Raw genomic sequence first — 18,757 nt, forward strand, 5'->3', positions numbered from 1 at the left:
CAAGGCCAAAGTTCACTCCAAAGTCAGAATTCCTCTCATGGATTTCTGAAGTTGGGACAAGAATAAGTTTTCTTTCTGCTCAATTCAAATCTCCCACAAAGCCAAAACATTCACCCATCTTTTTAGGCTCCTCGGCCGTCAATACCTAGTATCAGCAAACACCTAGTGATAACACATTGCCTATCGGTATCTGGCTTGTTATCTTGTCTTGTTACCTTATTTTTCTTGTGTTTATGGCTGGTCTTCCTGACCCTTGTAAAAGTCTCCATGGAAAGGATCTAGCCTTATGCATGATATCCCAGATTCCATAATATCAAGCAAACTGTCTTATACACAGTTGATATTTAATAGAGATTAATTACCTGACAGACACCTTAAATGCTTCAGGTGTACAGATCTCATCCCATTACTGTGATGAGGCTGGTGGGTAATTACTGCATGCTTTTCTTCTCTTCTCAATTTATACGTGGAACATGATTGTCTCCTACACACATACACACACACACACACACACACACACACACACACACACCCTTCTCCCAAATTCATTGAACAATGGCATATGCATCAAAAGTCCCAAGGGCGTCCTTGCTGCAAAGGATTCTATTTTTATCCACAAATGACTCATCACTGACCAGGGTTTCCCCGAAGCTACAATTTGCCAGACTGTCAGGACAAAGGACAGGGGTAAAAGACAGGAAAGAGGACACACTTCTTCCAGCCCATAAGCCCCATGCTGACGCTGTCACAGCTGCCACCACACCTAGTGCTCTATAGCTGTGCTGAGCAGAGGCTCTGCGCTTGTGTTTAGATGAAACTGTTCTGAGCCTCAGTGCTTCCCTCCCTCTGACTCCCACCCCACCTGTGACTTTAGGGAGGCTCCAGGGTTGCACCATGCCAGGTGAGGAGAAGACACAGCCCTCTTGTGGTATAAACTCATGCTAATCGCAGTGGCTGTGAGCAACTACTGGGGCTGGAAAGGGAGGCATTTCCTTCTTTTGTCCTGAAACAACCACACTTTTCAAAGAAGTAAGAGGACTGCAAGAGGGTCTGACCACCAAAAGTATTCCTCTTAAATTCTGGAGAATAGTTAGAAGGACAGAAATAATTCGTTCTAATGTTGGACTGTAGAGCAAATATGGATTTATAGACATAGTTATCCGATTGTGTTTTCACAGGGAAAACAAATGAGCAATTGGGCAAAATGTCCTAAAAAATAACACATAACAAATTCCAAACAGGCCAAGCCAATGGATTCAGTCGTATTAGGTGTCCACAACAGAACTGACCTCTTATTCACCTCCCACTTGCAAGAGGAGAGAGACAGAGAGAGAAAGCAGGGTAATAAAATAAAAAAATTCAAGGTCCTTTGCCAGTGGAGATGATATAAAATAATTCCAAGAACTCACCTGGCTGGGTTTGATCTTTTCTACCTGGGATTATCTTTGTTCTTTCCTCTGATCCTAAAGATTGTCTCATGATAAAGGCCCCAAAGTCCAGAATTGGCATAAAAATCAATATATGCTTTGCTCTCCAGTGAGTAGGCTATCACATCTTTTTTTATTCTCCTATTTAGTGGAAAGGACCAAACAGGTCAAACAGACCTGGACTCAGGAAAGAGCTCTGGCTTCTGGCTCCAGCTTTGTCTCTGGTTGGTTTATTCCTTGAGGTCAAGGGACACTGGAATCAAATCATCTCTAAAGCCTCTTAAAACTATAACTTTATACAGTCATCCCTTGTATGAAGGATTGGTTCCAAGAACATCCCCACATACACACACCCATACACACATACTGATACAAAAACCCATGAGAACTCAAGTCCCTTATTTAAAATGGCAGAGTATTTGCCTATAGCCTATAAATGTTCTCCAATATAGTTTAAATAATCTCTAGATTACTAATAATACCAAAACAATTTCAATACTATGTATGTAAAGACTTTTTATACCATACTGTTTAGGGAATGAGGATAAGGAAAAATGGTATAGGTCCAATGTAGATGCAATCTATTCTTTACATACTTTTGACCCACGATTTGTTGACTCCTTGGGTACAGAGGACCAAATGTATTTTAAAGTTGTCTTCCATGGCAAACCTGGAAGATCTATCAGTCCTTCCTCCCATTACTGACACAGTCTCTGGCGTATTCTAATGAGATATGCAAAATAAGTAGAGTCAATCCCTTCGCACTTTTAGATGCTGTTGCATGAGATGTCTAGGAGCTGCTTGTATAGTGAGAAATAATTGAGGTAGCTGAGGCTACCTCACTGAAGTAGGAGGTGGAAGAAAAAACGCTGAGATAAACAAAGCCAAAGAAAGAACCAAAGCATAGACCCTGACCCCCATATCCACCCACATGGAGAAAAAGATATGGAGAGGAGAGGGCTCTCTTTCTTGGCATACCCTCCACCTGTCTTCTCTGAATTTATACTCTGTTAATGAACAAATAGTGACTGGAAAACCTAGATGAGGTTAAAATGTTGAGTTGGGGGTACCTCTGTGTCCAAGAAGGAAGTGATGCCAGGAGAGGTTAAATTCCAGAAGGGACAAAGACTTCCCACTGGGAATTATTTATAGCCCCTCTGCCCTGCAGGCGCCCCCTCTTCTGTCGTCAGTGGGCTCAGCTCCGGCACCATCTGACATTCTATTCTTTGAACAGCTGTTGGCTCTCCTGTTGGTTCCCTTCACAGATGTGCAGTGCTGCTCTGAACATCCTGCCCTTGAACTTTCCCTACCCATAATTTTCCAAACCAAAGCCTGGCAATAAAAATGTCAGCAAGGGATGGAGAAAATTAGGGGGGGTAGTATTTGAAGAGAAAAAAAAAAGAATGGGTAGATGCTTTGCACACATCGTGATTTGTGTTGACTTCTTCAACAAAGGTGAATGCATGCTGTGGCTTCTCGAACAGGGCGCAAAGGCAGGGAGCTAGAGCCAATATTTCAGAGCACCACATGGCAAGATCCCTGCTCTATAAGGAAACTAAGAATGGAGAGTAAGTGGAGGTGCTTCCTTCCATATGTCACGGGCTGCCCAGCTGGCCAGACTGTGGGGCAGGTGTGCCATTGTGATGATAAAGCTAGTATCCTTAGTACCTTACAGTTGACATCCTCGATATAACCTCTGCTACCCTCACAGTTCCGCCAGGTGCCTGCCTTGAAGCTGGCCACATGGGAAGCACTGGGTCAACACTCAAGTGTGGTCATTTAGAACAAGACTAGAGAAGGAAGCCAGTCACATCATTTTGAAGACCTCCAGAGAAATTTCTTGGGGCCAAATTTCCTCAAGCCTAGTAGTTAGTTTGATAATAATGATTTTCTAGACACAAATATCCTGCCACACAATTCAAAACCATAACAACTAACTAAATTCTGTAACTTTGAAGGAAGAAGAGCATTTGTTGAATGGGGAAGCAAGGTAACTCTCATATCTACTTCAGCACACCAATAATAGGCACAGAGGATTAGAGAAGGATGGGAGAACCAAAGGTCTTCTTGGAAGGAATTCCCTAGCTGGGATGAGCTAAATGATAAAAAAAAAGTTCCTTATTCTTTGCTAACTTGACCCTATTCTATCACAAAATGTTACCACTCAATTGATAAAAAGAAGGTCTTATTAAGCCATTATTAGAAGGAAGAAATTGAGCCTCCAAAAGACATTAAACAGCACATGATCCCTGGAAGAATCTGGGGGAAAGCCTGTACCAGGACCCTCCTGAGCACCCTCCACTGCAGACTTGGCCCCGGGGGCCTTGAGAACATAAGAAAAAATAAGACAAGCAGGGTGCAGTGGCATGTGCCTGCAATCACAGTTCTTGAGGGGCTAGACAGGAGGATCACAGGTTCAAGGCCAGCGTAGCAACTTAGCAAGACTCTGTTTCAAAATTTAAAAATAAAAAGAGCTGGGATATAGCTCAGAGTTAGAACACTCCAGTTTAATCCTTACTACACTGAGAGAGAGAGAGAGAGAGGGAGAGAGAGGGAGAGAGGGAGAGAGAGGGAGAGAGGGAGGGAGGGAGGGAGGGAGGGGGAGGGAGAGAGAGAGAGAGAGAGAGAGAGAGAGAGAGAGAGAGAGAGAGAGAGAGAGAGAGAAAGATGATGATGGCAGGATGAGGTGAAGTTACTTCCCATGCTTGTGACACCGCATTAAACCCCCTCAGTTATCTCCACAACTGTAATATCACTTCTTGACATTTGGGTGAGAAAAGGCTTTAAGATGGGTACACTGAGTCAAAACCTGGTTCTGCCACTTGTTAACCACGTGGGTTAGTGCTAATTTTGCAGCTTTCCTCCTCATCTGTAAAATGGAAAGGGCAGTCCCCTCCCTAGGAGGTTGTTGGGATAATTCAAAGAAATTGCAAGTGCTATTTATTTTAAAGTTCCTAGCTCTGCGGTTCACATACAGCATATCTTCAGGAAATGGTACCTACCTCCGGCTACCTGCCCTCTCTTCCTTTTGAGAGAATTTCTTGGCTGTGGAATGAAAGCCCAGACTATGTGGAGCTAAAGCAGTTCTGCTAGAGCTCTGAGTAGCCCCATTACTTCAATGGTGCCAGTTTTATTTTTCAGAGACTATAAAAACAGTCCAATCAATTTCTATACCAACCTTAGAGACTCTGTGTGTGTGTGTGTGTGTGTGTGTGTGTGTGTGTGTGTGTGTGTACATGCGTGCATGTGTGGCACTGGGGATGGAACCCGGATGCCTTCTACCTCTGGGCAATACCCTCAAACCCATTTTATTTCTTATTTGGACACAGGGTCTCACTAAGTTGCTGAATGCCTCACTAAGTTGCTAAGGCCAGCTTCGAACCTGAGATCCTTCTGATTCAGCCTCTCAAGTACTGGGATTACAAGCATGTGGCACCACACTAGGGGAGATAGTTCTTCATTACTATATCTAACCAACAACAATCTTACCAACCTAGAAAATATTCAACATCATCACATTGAAGATGTTTTAAGCAAGTGACTAAAAATAAAATGAATGAATGAATAAGTATACAATGAGTGAATGAATACAAAGCAAAATCTATAAAGACTGCAGAGAAGCCATTTTCCAGTTGTAATACCACTGTCATCCTGGCTCTACAAAATTGTGCCCTTGCCAGGCGTGGTGGTGCACGCTTGTAATCTCAGCATTTGGGAGGCGGTTCGTGGACAGCCTCAGCTACTTAGTGAGGCCCTCTGCAACTCAGTGAGATCTGGTTTCAAAATATAAAATAAAAAAAATAGGGCAGGGTGTGTATCTTGGAGGTCAAATGCCCCTGGGTTCCATCCCCAAACCCGCAAAAAAAAAAAGAAAGAAAAAAAGAAAAAAATTGTGCCCTGATTTCCTCCTCCTTCCTAATGTCCACCCCCCCCCCCAAAACAGCAGTGCTAAAACCAGAAGCCAAAAGCAAAGACTGGCAAAGTCAGCAGGTGCCCCCACTGGGTACCAGCCATTTTGAAGCAGATAAAGTCATTAAGGAAATTTTTAACAATGTATAACCTTTCAGCTTTACTCTGCTCACAGCAGGTAGTTTGCCTTTCAGAGACAAGAACCTGCCTTGAAGCTGCCAGTGAGAGGACTTGACCTTCATTTTCAGTATATGCAGCATTAAATATTCATAGTCCACATAACTGTAGCATAAGGAGTTGCAGCATTTAAACATGAATCAAAGGAATAAATATCTTCATATGTGTGAGTCATCCTTTCCCAGAATGCCTCTGGAAAAAATGCAGATACCCAGAGCTCCAAGCCGCTTTCTTCTCCAACTTTCTCTTGAAATTCTGAAGGCAACGCAACTGCTGAATTATGCAATCCATGAATCCTGCCCTCGCACTGACATCCGCAGGTCTTTTTCTCCCCCTTGCCTATTTGATAAGAATGACTGTTCTTGTGTCAAAAGGAGGGATAATACCAGCAACACTGACTTTAGTACTCAATGGGCACCAAAGGGCACTTTTGACTTGGTTGTACAATTTACGAAAAAAAAAGTGTTTGTGCTTGCATCACAGGGACCAGAAAGAGTGGGAGAAAGGTCTCGGTGTTGGTATCAGGAGACAAGAGAATTAGGAGCTGGAGTGATGTGGGACAGACACTGGGTAAGAAGTCTTTTGAAAAAATGAAAAAACAAAGAGAACTTCTTTGGACAATGTCTTCTTTATATGGCTGCTTAGAGGAGATAGTTTGGGGTGGGGATTACTGTGTGGGGTATCACAGTATTGTGTGTTTGTGTAGGTACACATGTTTAAGTCTACCCACAGAGTTGCTAGAATATCTCCCTCTGCTTGAGTCTCTCCAGAGGGCCTACTGCTGGGACGATGAAGCATACTCTTAGCACAATTTAATGTAATTCTCTTTGCCTCTCAACTCCAGGACCTCTGAGGACAATCTATCTCAGCTAGATAGCAATCACTTGAGGCTATAGAAATGATTTTTCCATAGTGATCACTCTAGGAAAATTAAGACCCAGAGAAAGGCTTCTCAAAACCTTGAATGAAAAAAAAACAAAAAAACAAAAACCTGACTCAGGGATCTGTCTTGGCCTGATAACTCCAAAGGAAAGCTGTGTGGGAGATGATGGCTCTAAAATGATGTATCCTTCCACCTCTTGTTAGGGAAATGAGTTTTGAAAGGTTAAAAGATCATAAACACATCAATTATGACACATGTCTGAACTTCCTTACCCATCTGCCAATGCACAGAAGAATAACCACCTAGCCTGCCCATCCACTATACAACTTGAAATGGCATACTCTAAGACTGAGCTGGCAGAGCCAGCCCCTGGAGCCTGTTTTATATATTACTCTGCAGTCTTTGTACTTTATAAAGGGCAGGGTGCAAGAAGCCTGGAATTGTGAGCCCGTGCAAATAGAATGTTCCCTACCATTTTGGTGAGCCTGGCTCTGGTTAAAATGCAGCAAGACAAGCCATTTCATGACAGTGTCAGCCCAAAGAGGCTCACTCCAAACCTATTTACTTGAAGGGGTAAATGCTAACTAAAATTCATCTCAAGAATAGTAAGTGCCTTTTTTTTTCCAGTGCGATGATTTAGTATAATTTCCACGAGAAGTTTCAGCAACTTTCCAAGATGCCCAGCAGGCCAGCCAAACTATGACTGTTAAACTAGTAATCGTTTTAAAAGAAAAAGATGGATTTTTAATAATTTATATTCTACTTTCTTACCCTCTTTCCACCTGCATCTTATCTGTGAATAAAACTTCATGTTACTCATTGACTAAATTTGATGATCATTTGTTCAATAGGTTTCATTTAGTTTTAGTCCTAAGAATTTGTGGACTCATCATAAAGGCGACTCTATAGATTCTGCTTTAATCATTCCCTTTACTTAAAATGAGCAAGCTTACCGGCTTCCTCCAAGAATACTGAAGACTCATTTGTGCTGACAGCTGAGTGGGTTCCCACATGTCAGAATCTTGGGATATAGTCTCAGGACCACATGAAGTCATGAGAATGAAGTGTGGTTGGGGCTATATAAGAAGTCTTGTAAGCAAAGTCTTATATGATACACCATGAAGTTTAGTGATACAGAGAGAAAAGTTGAAGCTAGGGTGGAGCTAGAGCGGTCTCCATGGAGAAGAAGGACATTCTCATTTCTAAGATCATTGGCATTCTTGCTGGAAAGCTAAGAACAGGACTGAAGGTTAGCCTTGGTATAAACTCCATGAACATCTCTAGAAGAACCAGAATCAGGAGGACTCACAGTGCCAGCTTCTACAATGTTTAGCAGAGTTGGAATTAAATCCAAAGGACGCAGGGGTAGGCAGGGCACTTGGGGAAGAGGATCTGCCTTGGGAAATTTCATTGCTTTCCAACCTCTCCAATGCAGGTGAGAAAACCAGATTCAACAGAGCCAAAGATTATCTCTTAGTACACACTCAAAAAAAAAAGGACACCATCCAAATCCATCTAACAAGAGCATTTTATTTCCAAAAAATACAAAGGAGCAAAAGGGAGGAAGGGGGAAGGGAGGGTCTGCTGAAGCATTTGTCTTCCTAATAGGTCACCGCACTCACCTCCACATAGGTGTGCTCTCTCTGGGGCACACAGACTACATGTCCAAACCTCTTTCCTGAGCCCCAACATGGGAGGTGGCAGGGTATGCACCCCACGACATGCGAGAACACCCCTAGGGAAAGATTGGAGAAATAAAACCGAGGGATTTAGAAGATCTCTAGCTTAATTCAAATATGGTCCAAAATCACTCAGAGTAAATGTTAAAAGGGGACTTACCTTTGATGACAGGCCAGTTGGAGTCTTCCAATCTTAAAAAGCTCTTCTCTTTGTTGGCTAGGGATTTCTGGTGGGGGGAGAATGGGAGATCTTGCCCCTGAGATTGTTTAAAGAACTTGCATTGGAGATGGGCGAGGGCAGCTCAGCCTCCTAGGTGGGAATGGGCCAAGGGACCTTCCAAAGTCTCAGACTAGGCTGACTTCCCAGAGACAGGTAATCAGAGATGTTTAATTTCCTTGACATAACATTTGGAGCTCTGCACCCAAATACACAAAATCACCTAGCTAGTGACCACGTGGCTCTGATTCATTCAGAGTTGAGGTGTGCATGAAATCAGATTCAGGCACACCCAAATCTTGGCTAACAGGAACAACAACAAGGTCTTCTAGGATCAAAGTTTCATATTCAACTGTACCAGGGATGGAGATAAAAGAGCTAAAAATACTGTCACCACAGACAGTAGGGGCAACAGGCTCAAAGCCCCTGTCCTTGGCCAGAGTGGTAAAGTTGAAGTCACAACTGAAAAGCAAGCCAGACTCAGCTCTGCTCAGAGATGCCATCAACTCCAAGACTGCAATAGAATAGTTGGAACAAATGATGCTCAGAGGCTGCGATTCCTCATCAAAGCTCTCTTAACTTCTTGGCAGCTTTCATGCAAATGCGTCATGAGGAAACACCTACTTAAAAAAAAAAAATAGTACCCAGCAAGAAGACTTGACCCCAGATGCCTCAAAGCCACCTTCCTTCTGAGAGCTTTCTTTCCCATTCAGAAAATCAGCACAGAACAGCCCTGCCTTCCTCCAAAAGTCTTTCACACTCAGGAGGTTCTTACAAAGGTTAGTAAGGTAAATAAACCCATCAATTGTAAAGAATCGTGGTCCTTTTAGAAAAAGAGGACAAGACAATGTATTTGCATACTCACTTTGAGGAGTCTATGAAGTATATCACAAGTGCTCCAATGCTGAGAGCAAAGACTAAGACAACCTGCAAAAGAAGAGGAAAATGCCATCACTTACTGGTAGGACACCAGGGCGCATTATTATTATTATTATTATTATTATTATTATTATTATTATTAGGCACATGCAACAGCAGCTCTGAATTGCTTCCAGAAGCCTGCTTAGAAAGCTTGCTGCTATAGAGACCACCTCGATGCTGCCTCCTCACAGGTGGGCAGCAACCTCAATCCTTGCCAATAGGGGTCATGGCAGACTTCTATATCCCATGGCCTTGGGTTTTTATCTGGCCCTGTTATCTCAAGGTCCAGCTTCTCTGCAATTGAAATTAATAAACTTTAGAGGGGAAGGAGCAGGTAAAAATCTGGGGAGGGGGAAATACGGTTTCTTTTTTTTTTTTTTTTTTGCGTGTTTGGGGATGAAACCCAGAGGCATTTGACCTCCAAGCTACACCCCCTGCCTTATTTTTTATTATTTATTTTGAAACCGGGTCTCACTAAGTTGCAGAGAGCCTCACTAAGTAGCTGAGGCTGTCCGCGAACCACGATCCTCCAGTCTCAGCCTCCCAAATGCTGGGATTAACAGCATGCGCCACCATGCCCGGCGGAATATGGTTTCTTAAATTATATAAATCTAGCAATCTAGTATCTGAAAAGACTCAATTATAAGAATTACCCTTTTTTTTTGTGGTACTGGGGTTCCTAGAAGCCCTTCTACCTCCAGGCTACACTCCCAGACCTATTTTTTTATATTTTTATTTGGAAACAGGGTCTTTTAAGCCAGCACGGCTGGCTTCGAACCTGTGCAATCCTCCTGTCTCCGCCTCCCATGCATGGGGATTACAAGCGTGCGCCACCACGCCCGGCTAAGAATTACCTTTTTTAACAGCTTTGCTGAGGTATAATTAATATACCATAATTTTTACCCATTTCAAGCATACCATTCATCAATGACTTTTAGTAAACATACCAACTTGTTTGACTACCCATCATAATCCAGTTTCAGGACATCTTAAGCATCCGAGTAAGATCCCTCCTGCTTGTTGACTTAATTCTGTGCCCATTACCCAGCCCTAGATAAACACTAATTCACTTTCTGTTTCTATACAAAAGATATCTATTGAAAAGAACAAATTTTCTTATAAGAATGTCCCTATATCTATATGGGTGTTATATATGTGCATACAGATATAGATTAAAAATATCCACTGCACATATTCTATATACATGTGTCTATAAAACTTCTCAAGGAATTGGGAGATAGTTTAAGTGCAGAAAGCCAAATTAGGTAATATGTTCATCCAGGCGGATGACAACCTTTCTCTTTCTTTACACTCCTCACTCAGAGTTACAAAAGACAATGCTATTCTCTCCTTCGATGGACACCTGTCACACTGAAATCCATCAAAGGAACATGTGGCAGATCAGGATGATACTGACACTTCCATCCTCATTCAACATTCCAGTGTTTATTTTATCTTTCACAGAGGAGACTATTAATGCAAATTGAGGATGGCCAAAAATAAACACGATAGCCAACAACAACTAAGCCTGAGAACAGAAAATAAACACAAGCACCACACAATATGTACATGCCAGTCGGTGAATATCTTTTAGATATGCTTAATATCCTAAAGAGACTGCAGGCTGAAGGGTCTCAGAACTGCCAGTGTTCAGGGAGTTGTCCCAGTGTGACATCCCACCAGCACTGGCTAATGAATAGAGATGAATCCCAACTTATATAAAGTCTAAGCATGATCACACTGTGTGTGTGTGTGTGTGTGTGTGTGTGTGTGTGTGCTCATGCATATAAGAGAGAAAACCACACATACTTGTGTTTTGTGTGTGTGCCAAAGTGGCTGATAGAAAATGAAATCTTCGTGATATTCACTTTAAAGATTACAAAACTCCAAGGAGCTCCTCCATAACTCCACAGGGAGGGATGGCAAGCTACACAGTACAGAAAATGACAGTTAAAATAACTGGACCCTATAAAAGGAATGCACGTTACATAGCAACTGCTAAAATCTCCTTATGAAAGAAAGCCTTAAAACAACACATCACTGAGGCTTATTTTTTTTCCCATGTTGTTTTAAAGACCAAAACATGCTCCAGTGGACTCCAAGGAAACTCCTGCAGTCTGTCAGTAATCACTAGCTACCCAGTAGAGTTTACTTGGCTGGCCCGCCTCCCTCTTTCCCCTTAACATGCATTCATTCATATATGCCTTGCAAAGGTATTCACAAAATCATATCCAAGCCTCCGCTTTATCCTCTATTATCCGAAGGAGGCAGCAAAATAAGTAGCTTAAGATTAATTTGGGGCTATGCTGCTATTTCTGAGACATAAGCAGTTAGATCCTGGCCCTGACCTCATTCTCAAAAAGCTGCAAAGGGAAGGGGTGTGGCCAGAACACAGGGGAGGGCCTTTTCATTCATAAACAGCATATCCTAGGCTAATCCTTGTCAATTTGGCTCCATGTGTGTGTCTGTAAATGCTGAGCTTCCGTCACAGCTGGAGAGATGGTCCTATGACACAACTGCAGTCAAGGAAAGCAAAAGTCCTTGTGAATGGGGACTTCATGATTCTGTAAGGAATTAAAAGTCTCAGCCCTCCTTCAATGGTGATGGTTTCCCAGCACCAGGATGTCCAAAGTAACTGACACTAATGTGTCCCAGCTGTCTCCACTTATTGTTTGTGATGAGGAATAATGCATTGCTTATTTAAGCAAATCAACTGGTGACAAGTAGAGGGAAGAAATCCTGCTGTTCTCTTTTAATGCAAACTCATATATCAGGGTAAAAGCAGAGAGAAATGTAAAAAGGAAATGACCTCTAAAGCTCCCAGGCAAGAAATGTTCTGTTGAGTGGACCTAACTTGGGTCCACATGTACAGGCAGAAGGCTGTCTCTCAGTGAGGTACAGGAATCCACCACCATCACCTCCCTCCATGCACGAAATGATCAATGCTTCTCAGCAGAAAGTAACCGTGCATGTACTCTTTCAACTTACTAAATACCTCTTTATCCTGTCAGGCTTGATTACATTGTCAACTTGGATCCAAGTGCTGCAGAAACACATCAAACCTTTGAATTTGGCTAAGAAAATACAAATCCAGCTGACAGGGACTTCCACATGGCCTCACAAAGCCACCTAGAAGGTCTAGTTTGTTCTATCTCTGTCCTTTTAACAAATCCCATTGTCTGAGAATCTTAAAGTACTACCCAATTAGTGATGTTATATAGGATAGGTAAAGTCAATGTATAGAAGCTGTTAACTATGTGTAGCATTAATAAATTGACTTAGAGAAGGGTAGGCACCACAGCACTCTTGCCTCAGTGTCTCTTCATTCTCAAAGTCTCCTTTCTTTGCACAAGTCATGGCTACCCTAACGTCTCATAGGTAAGGGGTGGGACAACTGGAGATCTTTCTGTATGTCTCTTCAGTCCCAGGGATAAGGAGGACTAAAACTCAAGGGACATGGTAAAATATGCCCAACAAAAGCAGAATATCCCAGACGGAAAACAAAAGAGGTTTACACAAGCCAGATCACAGAATAATCCCTACAGTGATGGAGCACATCCCAGAGAAGAGCTTGTGGACAGTTGTCTGACATATGAGTTCATTTGTACAGACGAGGTCCCATGGTACGCCTTCTGCTAACTTTGACTGGAGCCATCCAACTTTCCTAACTCCTTGTAGACCGGACTCTCCAAATCTCCTTGGCTACCTTGGATGGTACTAATTGCCATATTCTTGGATTTACTGAAAATATCCATATGCTATGTGGTGATACTGAACACTGAGTGATATTTCCAGAATGCCAGATTCCTGAAAACAAAAGCAATTTGATAAATGTCATTGGAACAATAATGGCTATGATTCATGAATTTTTCTAATTCCAAAATAAAACATGAGATGCATTTTTCAGAGAAGAATGCCAAGAACACACACACACACACACACACACACACACACACACACACACACTGTATTAAGACAACAACAGAAAGTCTATCTTCCTTCTCATGAATCTGATGAGTAGAGTGGGGGGGCACAGCCATCTTCCTTGATGTAAATCCTGGCAGGCTATGAAGATCTTTTATTTCTGAGAAATTTTGTAAAAATAAAAGACAGTATGACCAAGTATAGAATATCTTCTCTCAGTTACTTGGAGGTGTGAATACAGAAGGAATTGAGTTGGGACTGGTGGCTTTTCAGAGACTTCTTCTACAACCTAGATTCCAGTTGCTGGATGAGGCCCAAAGGCTTTCAATCAGTTCGTAATGCCACATGCCCTTCAGAGATGGCTTCAGACCCCAGGCACACAAAAGTGGCTGGCACCAGATTCCCATCACCTGGTGAGCTCTCTTTCAAAAGCAGAGATGCCTTCTTTCCATCCTTGGCCAGCAAATTCTGAGCAGGGGAAGGGGAGGCTGGGAACCACTATTTTTAACAGGCTCTTCCAGAGAATTTGACATGTGGCCAAGACTGGGAGTTGCTGAATTAAAGCCATTAGGGGAAACCACTTAGCTCAAGTCAGAGATTAATTTACAAATGTCGCCTTAACAATTAGCCCATTAGAACATATGCATGAGGCAGGCCTGCAGGCTTGGAGAATCTGCTAGGAGTACTCGAAAAAGTACAGAGAGAGGGATGAATTAATTCTCTCCTGAGTAGGCTTTACATAGCCTTCTCAGCTCACAGCAGAACAAATGACCCTAATTAGTGATTCTACATGTTTGATGTAGAATCCAGCCACTGGCAGCAGAGACCCTTCTAAGAAAATGGACAATCTTCTCTATATGATCCTGAAAGCCCATGGCTTTCTTTTATTGAGGTGTCATTTATGTACAATAAAATTTACTATGTACAGAAAAAATAGACATGAGATGTCCCAAGGCAAAACAATTCGGGGACGTTTTGTTTCTGAAGATAACATCATTCCAACATCTAAATTATGATGTTTGGTCCAGTGAATATAACAACTCCAACAAACGTTCAGGAAATGCTTATGCAACAAGGCCCAGCGTCAGAGGCAGGAAAAGTACAAAGCTCAAAGGTGAAGATGAGCCTGTCATTGCCCTCTACAAGCACAGGATCTAGAAGTTTAGATTATTCAGGAGTCCTTGTAGATTTAAAACCTGTGACACACATAAGCACCTTGGGCATATCAAAAGAAGAATCTACATAGAAGTAGCACCATCTTCATCTCAAACTCCCAATGTGGAAGGGGAAGAAAAGAGAGGGTGGGAAGTTCAGAAAAATGAAAGAACTCCTAGCCCTCTAAGTCCAGCTTAAAGAGGACACCAACTAGAGGGAAGGACAGACCCTGGACACACGGCGTGGCTGGTGTGTGGGGAAGACGCAGGACGCTGGTGCACAGTATTCTTTCAAGTATGTCACTTAATCTCTCTGAGACGCGTTTTCCCAATCTGTGGACTGATGAGCTCAGGACAGATGAGCACCAGGCAGGGATCTTGGTGGGTTACTTCACACAGTGAAAGAAAACTATCTGGCTTAAAAAGCAACACTCTTTTATACCAACTGTATACCCTTTGTGCATGATTATAATTCAGCATGATAATAATAACTCCTGTCACTGAATTTGTGTTCAAGGGCCACCAATGCTTCAATTCATAGTTTGTGTTTCGAACTGCATTACCAATTGCTTGTGCAGCATATCAGCCCACAAAATCAACACAAACAAAACACAACAGGATGTGGAGGGGCCTCTGAGCAGCTCTCTCCCGGGTGGGGATCTCAGCTCTGCCATCTTTACATGAAATTTATTGAGTGATGACCTGCCCTGGGCTCCTCTATCCTGCCTCTAGTATTCTTTGAAAAGCTTGTGTTTCTGTACTTTTTATCCCCAGAAGCCCACACCTATGAGTCTCAGTGTTTCCTTAAAGGAGGAAGAGAAGTATTTTTTTCAGTCTGGAAAGTGTAGTAATATATTTTTTCATTCTTAAATCATTAATGGCTCCAATAGAAGCTATAATATTGCTACCAAAATTTATTTTAGAGATCATAATTACAAAAAGATTTATAAAGCAGCAAACATTTGACAGTGGCATTTAAACTTCCCACTAAGGGAAGGCCCCCTAAACTTCCCACCTAATATTTTGGCACATTATATATGACTTACAGAAGTACATAAAGAAAAATGTTTTAAACTGATTCAGTGGAAATCAAGGCTTCAAGCAATAGTATAGGAGAAATATATTCAAGGAGAAGAAAGAGCTGTATCAGTAGTTGGTATTTGAAATTGCAGCATTAAAATAAAGTGCATGGGTCTTCCAGATAAAAGCGAAACTGTAGCCAGGCATGGTGGTGCTTGCTTGTAATCCCAATACTTGGGAGGCTGAGACAGGAGGATTGCAGGTTCACAGCCAGCCTCAGCCACTTAGAGAGGCCCCCTGCAACTTAGTGAGATTCTGTTTCAAAATAAAAGAATAAAATAGGGCTGGGGCTGTGTAGTACTGAAGGTTGAACCAACTCATGGATATTCTAACTCTGAGCTATACTACCAGTCCTATTTTATTTTTTATTCTGAAAATGCTGAAAATGGCCTCAAACCTGTGATCCTTCTGTCTTTTTTACTTGGTTTTGATGCTAAAATTGTGCCAGGGCCTTGGGCATGCAAAGCATACACTCTACCACTGAGCTACTTCCCCAGCCCCATATTCACAAGTAAGAAAACCTAGCAAAAAATGCCTATGATTTTCACAGGCAGTTGGATATGGTGCTTCCAAAAATGCAAGGCTATGAAGCCATATTTAGTGCAGAATGGACTGGATTCTTAAGATGTACATGCAAATTAGAGAGGTCACCTCCCTAAATAGCTGCAAATGACTTGTATAGTTCTTGGCATGAAGAAAAACCCCTGACAAGGTTGGCAAGGCCTCAAAAACTTCTCTTTTTCTCCTCTCTGGCTTATTTTACTCTCCTTTTCCCCTTCCTAGATTCCAGTCACACTAAGCTTTCATTTGCCTCCTACCACCTCTACCTACCACAGGGCCTTTGTACAAACACTTCCTTTCTCCTGGAAGACTTAGCTATTCTTGTGGATTGCCATCACTAGAAATCAGCTCTGCTGTCATTCTCTGCCCACAGGATGTGAGAAGTTACCCATGAGCAGAGTCATTTGTTTGTGCTATCATTTCATCATTTGCTGTCTCCCTGCTGGGCTGCAAGTTATGTGAAGGAAGAGCCCTTGGCCCTCTTTAGTCAGCTCTAAATCACAAAGTGTCTCAACCAGCACTCCTTAAATAAGATAATATTTGGGGACAAAGTTGGAAAGTTAGTTTGGAGACTGCGTGTAGTGAAAGCAAGAGAGGCAGAAGGACATGGACTGGTTAAACGAGTCTAGAACACCAGGTTGAGATGTCGGCGGATGCAGGGGACACCCACCTGAGGCAGAGCAAGAAGAAGAGAAGTGCGGGGCAGGGTCAAGGATCCTGCACTCCCTAGCTAGGAGAGTTGCAGGAACAGACTAAAAGGCCCTGTCTGCAGCCAGGCTGGAGAACAGAGTTGAGAATGGAAGTGGTCGCTGAGCAGCGGGAAGGGGCGGGCCATGGCTGCATCAGGAAGAGCAGACACAAGTGGGAAGAAGGATGGCGGGAACGGAAGAGAAAAGCCTTTGAACAGGAGTGGAGAGACAATCAGGGCCACTTCCTAAGGGAGAAATGAGGAAAATAATGTCGCCAAAAGAAACAGATTCAACTAAGGATGTGGGGAATATTAAGTGAAGAAGTAGAGAGTTTTTATTTGATCAGGACTAAGAACCTGTGACAATAAAGTGCTGCAGGTGTTTTGAGGCAGTGAGACACAGAGACACAAAGCAACACAAATACCCAGACGTAAGTCGTCAATGAATACATAAATATATTTGTATATAAACACATACATATGTGCACACACTGCAAGGGACACGCGGTAAACTGACACTCTACTAATCACAAATGCTGGGCCTCTGTCCTATCTATGAACCAACAACATACCCAACAATGCATCTCTGTCTATTTTTAAATCTGGTCATTTCAAAATGACTGCAGATAAAAATAAAGCCCTGGAAAGTAATCAGGCTGCCTCTTAGTGTAATCTACAAAGAAAATTTTTCTTATAAATCATGTATCTGCTGATATCTAGACAAAATTAAATTCAATAACGGGCTTTGGGGGAAAGGCAGAGATGAATTTGATTAATACAGATACAGATAAAGGGTCTGGATTCATCTTACTTTTTAACATTCTCCAAAGAGAAAGCTGGAACATAAATTACAAACTAATTGTCTGTTCTCTTTCCTTCTAAGGGGTCAAGTTGCCCTAACTCAAGGGCCAGACGTATGTGAGCTTCTTCGGGTCAGTGCTTTCCAGCCGTGGCACTGGGCTGCTTACATCCTGGATCTTTTGCCAAAGTTCATCTCATTTTGCCCAAATTAAAAGTATGGAAAAGTCAATCAAATGTATTCTTCTGAGGTCCCCACTTGAGATACGTGAAATAAAAACCAAATGAGAAAAAAAAAAACATTCGAAAGGTAATCAGAAAATTTCCCCTAAAACCCAGATCCTTCCTAGAGCTGAGATTTAACGACACTAAAATCTTACATCATTACCTCATAAAACTTAAACGTCTGCATTTTGTATAATTTTAAGGCAGATACAAAGGCAAACAAGATAAAAATCTTCCATTTGAAGCCTCAAGTTTGAAAGCTCTTTATTGTCTAATTATTGAAAAATCTAGGGGCAAAATATTCCATCTGCCAGTAGAGCTCCCAAGTTTGCAGCTTAGGAGCTTTTAGAAAAATTGTTTGGCTTATGTGCATAGGGCTTTGGCCAACTGGGTTTTTAATTTAATTAGGTTTATAAGAAGAGAAATCTTCTACAGCTCTGTCAGGTGACCAGTTGCCACTCACTGTCACACAGGACTAAATTTATAGTCATCTTTGCCCTACTTCTCAAATCTTGCCAGTTCTTAGATTATATTAAAGGCAAAACTGGGATGGAGCAGGGACTCACAGATACTTGAATATTCATGTTCAGAGCTAAAAGGGTGAAGCAACCCAAGGGACAGACATAGGGATAAACAAAATGTGGTCTATACATACAATGACATGCTTTTCAGCCTTTAATAATAAAAGAGAAATGATTTTTTGTTTTTAGTGGTACTGCAGATTGAATCCAAGACATTCTACCTCTGACCTATGCCCTCAGGCCCTTTATTTATTTATTTATATATATAAATATTTATTTATTTATTTATTTATTTATTTATTTATTATTTGAAACAGGGGCTCACTAAGTTGCTGAGAGCCTTGCTAAGTAGTCAAGGCTAGCCTGGAAGCTGAGATCCTCCTTTCTCAGCCTCCCAAGTACTGGGATTACAGGTGTGCACCACTAAGCCCAGCTAGAGAAAGGAAATTCTGACACATATCACAAAATGGAAGAAACTTGACAAAATTATTCTAAATGAAAGAAACCAGTGACAGAAGGACAAATGCTTTATGATTCTACTCAAATGAGGTCTCTAAAATAGTAAAATTTATATAGATAGAAAGGAGAATTCT

General features: G+C 42.0%; 1 protein-coding gene across 21 annotated transcripts in view; it reads right to left on the bottom strand.

Annotated features, from left to right (window-relative positions):
• KCNMA1 (potassium calcium-activated channel subfamily M alpha 1) overlaps nucleotides 1-18,757 on the bottom strand; it is a gene marked incomplete at both ends in the record, with an annotated part of 759,101 nt that overhangs the window by 366,310 nt on the left and 374,034 nt on the right. For all 21 annotated transcript variants that reach the window (XM_080693568.1, XM_080693563.1, XM_080693576.1 and 18 more), the window contains one exon: nucleotides 9,158-9,219. In XM_080693568.1, the coding sequence (XP_080549694.1) occupies nucleotides 9,158-9,219 (62 nt within the window). The remainder of the gene's footprint in view (nucleotides 1-9,157; nucleotides 9,220-18,757) is intronic.

The sequence above is a fragment of the Muscardinus avellanarius genome, assembly GCF_963383645.1.
Source record: "Muscardinus avellanarius genome assembly, chromosome: 4".
Lineage (NCBI taxonomy): Eukaryota > Metazoa > Chordata > Mammalia > Rodentia > Gliridae > Muscardinus > Muscardinus avellanarius.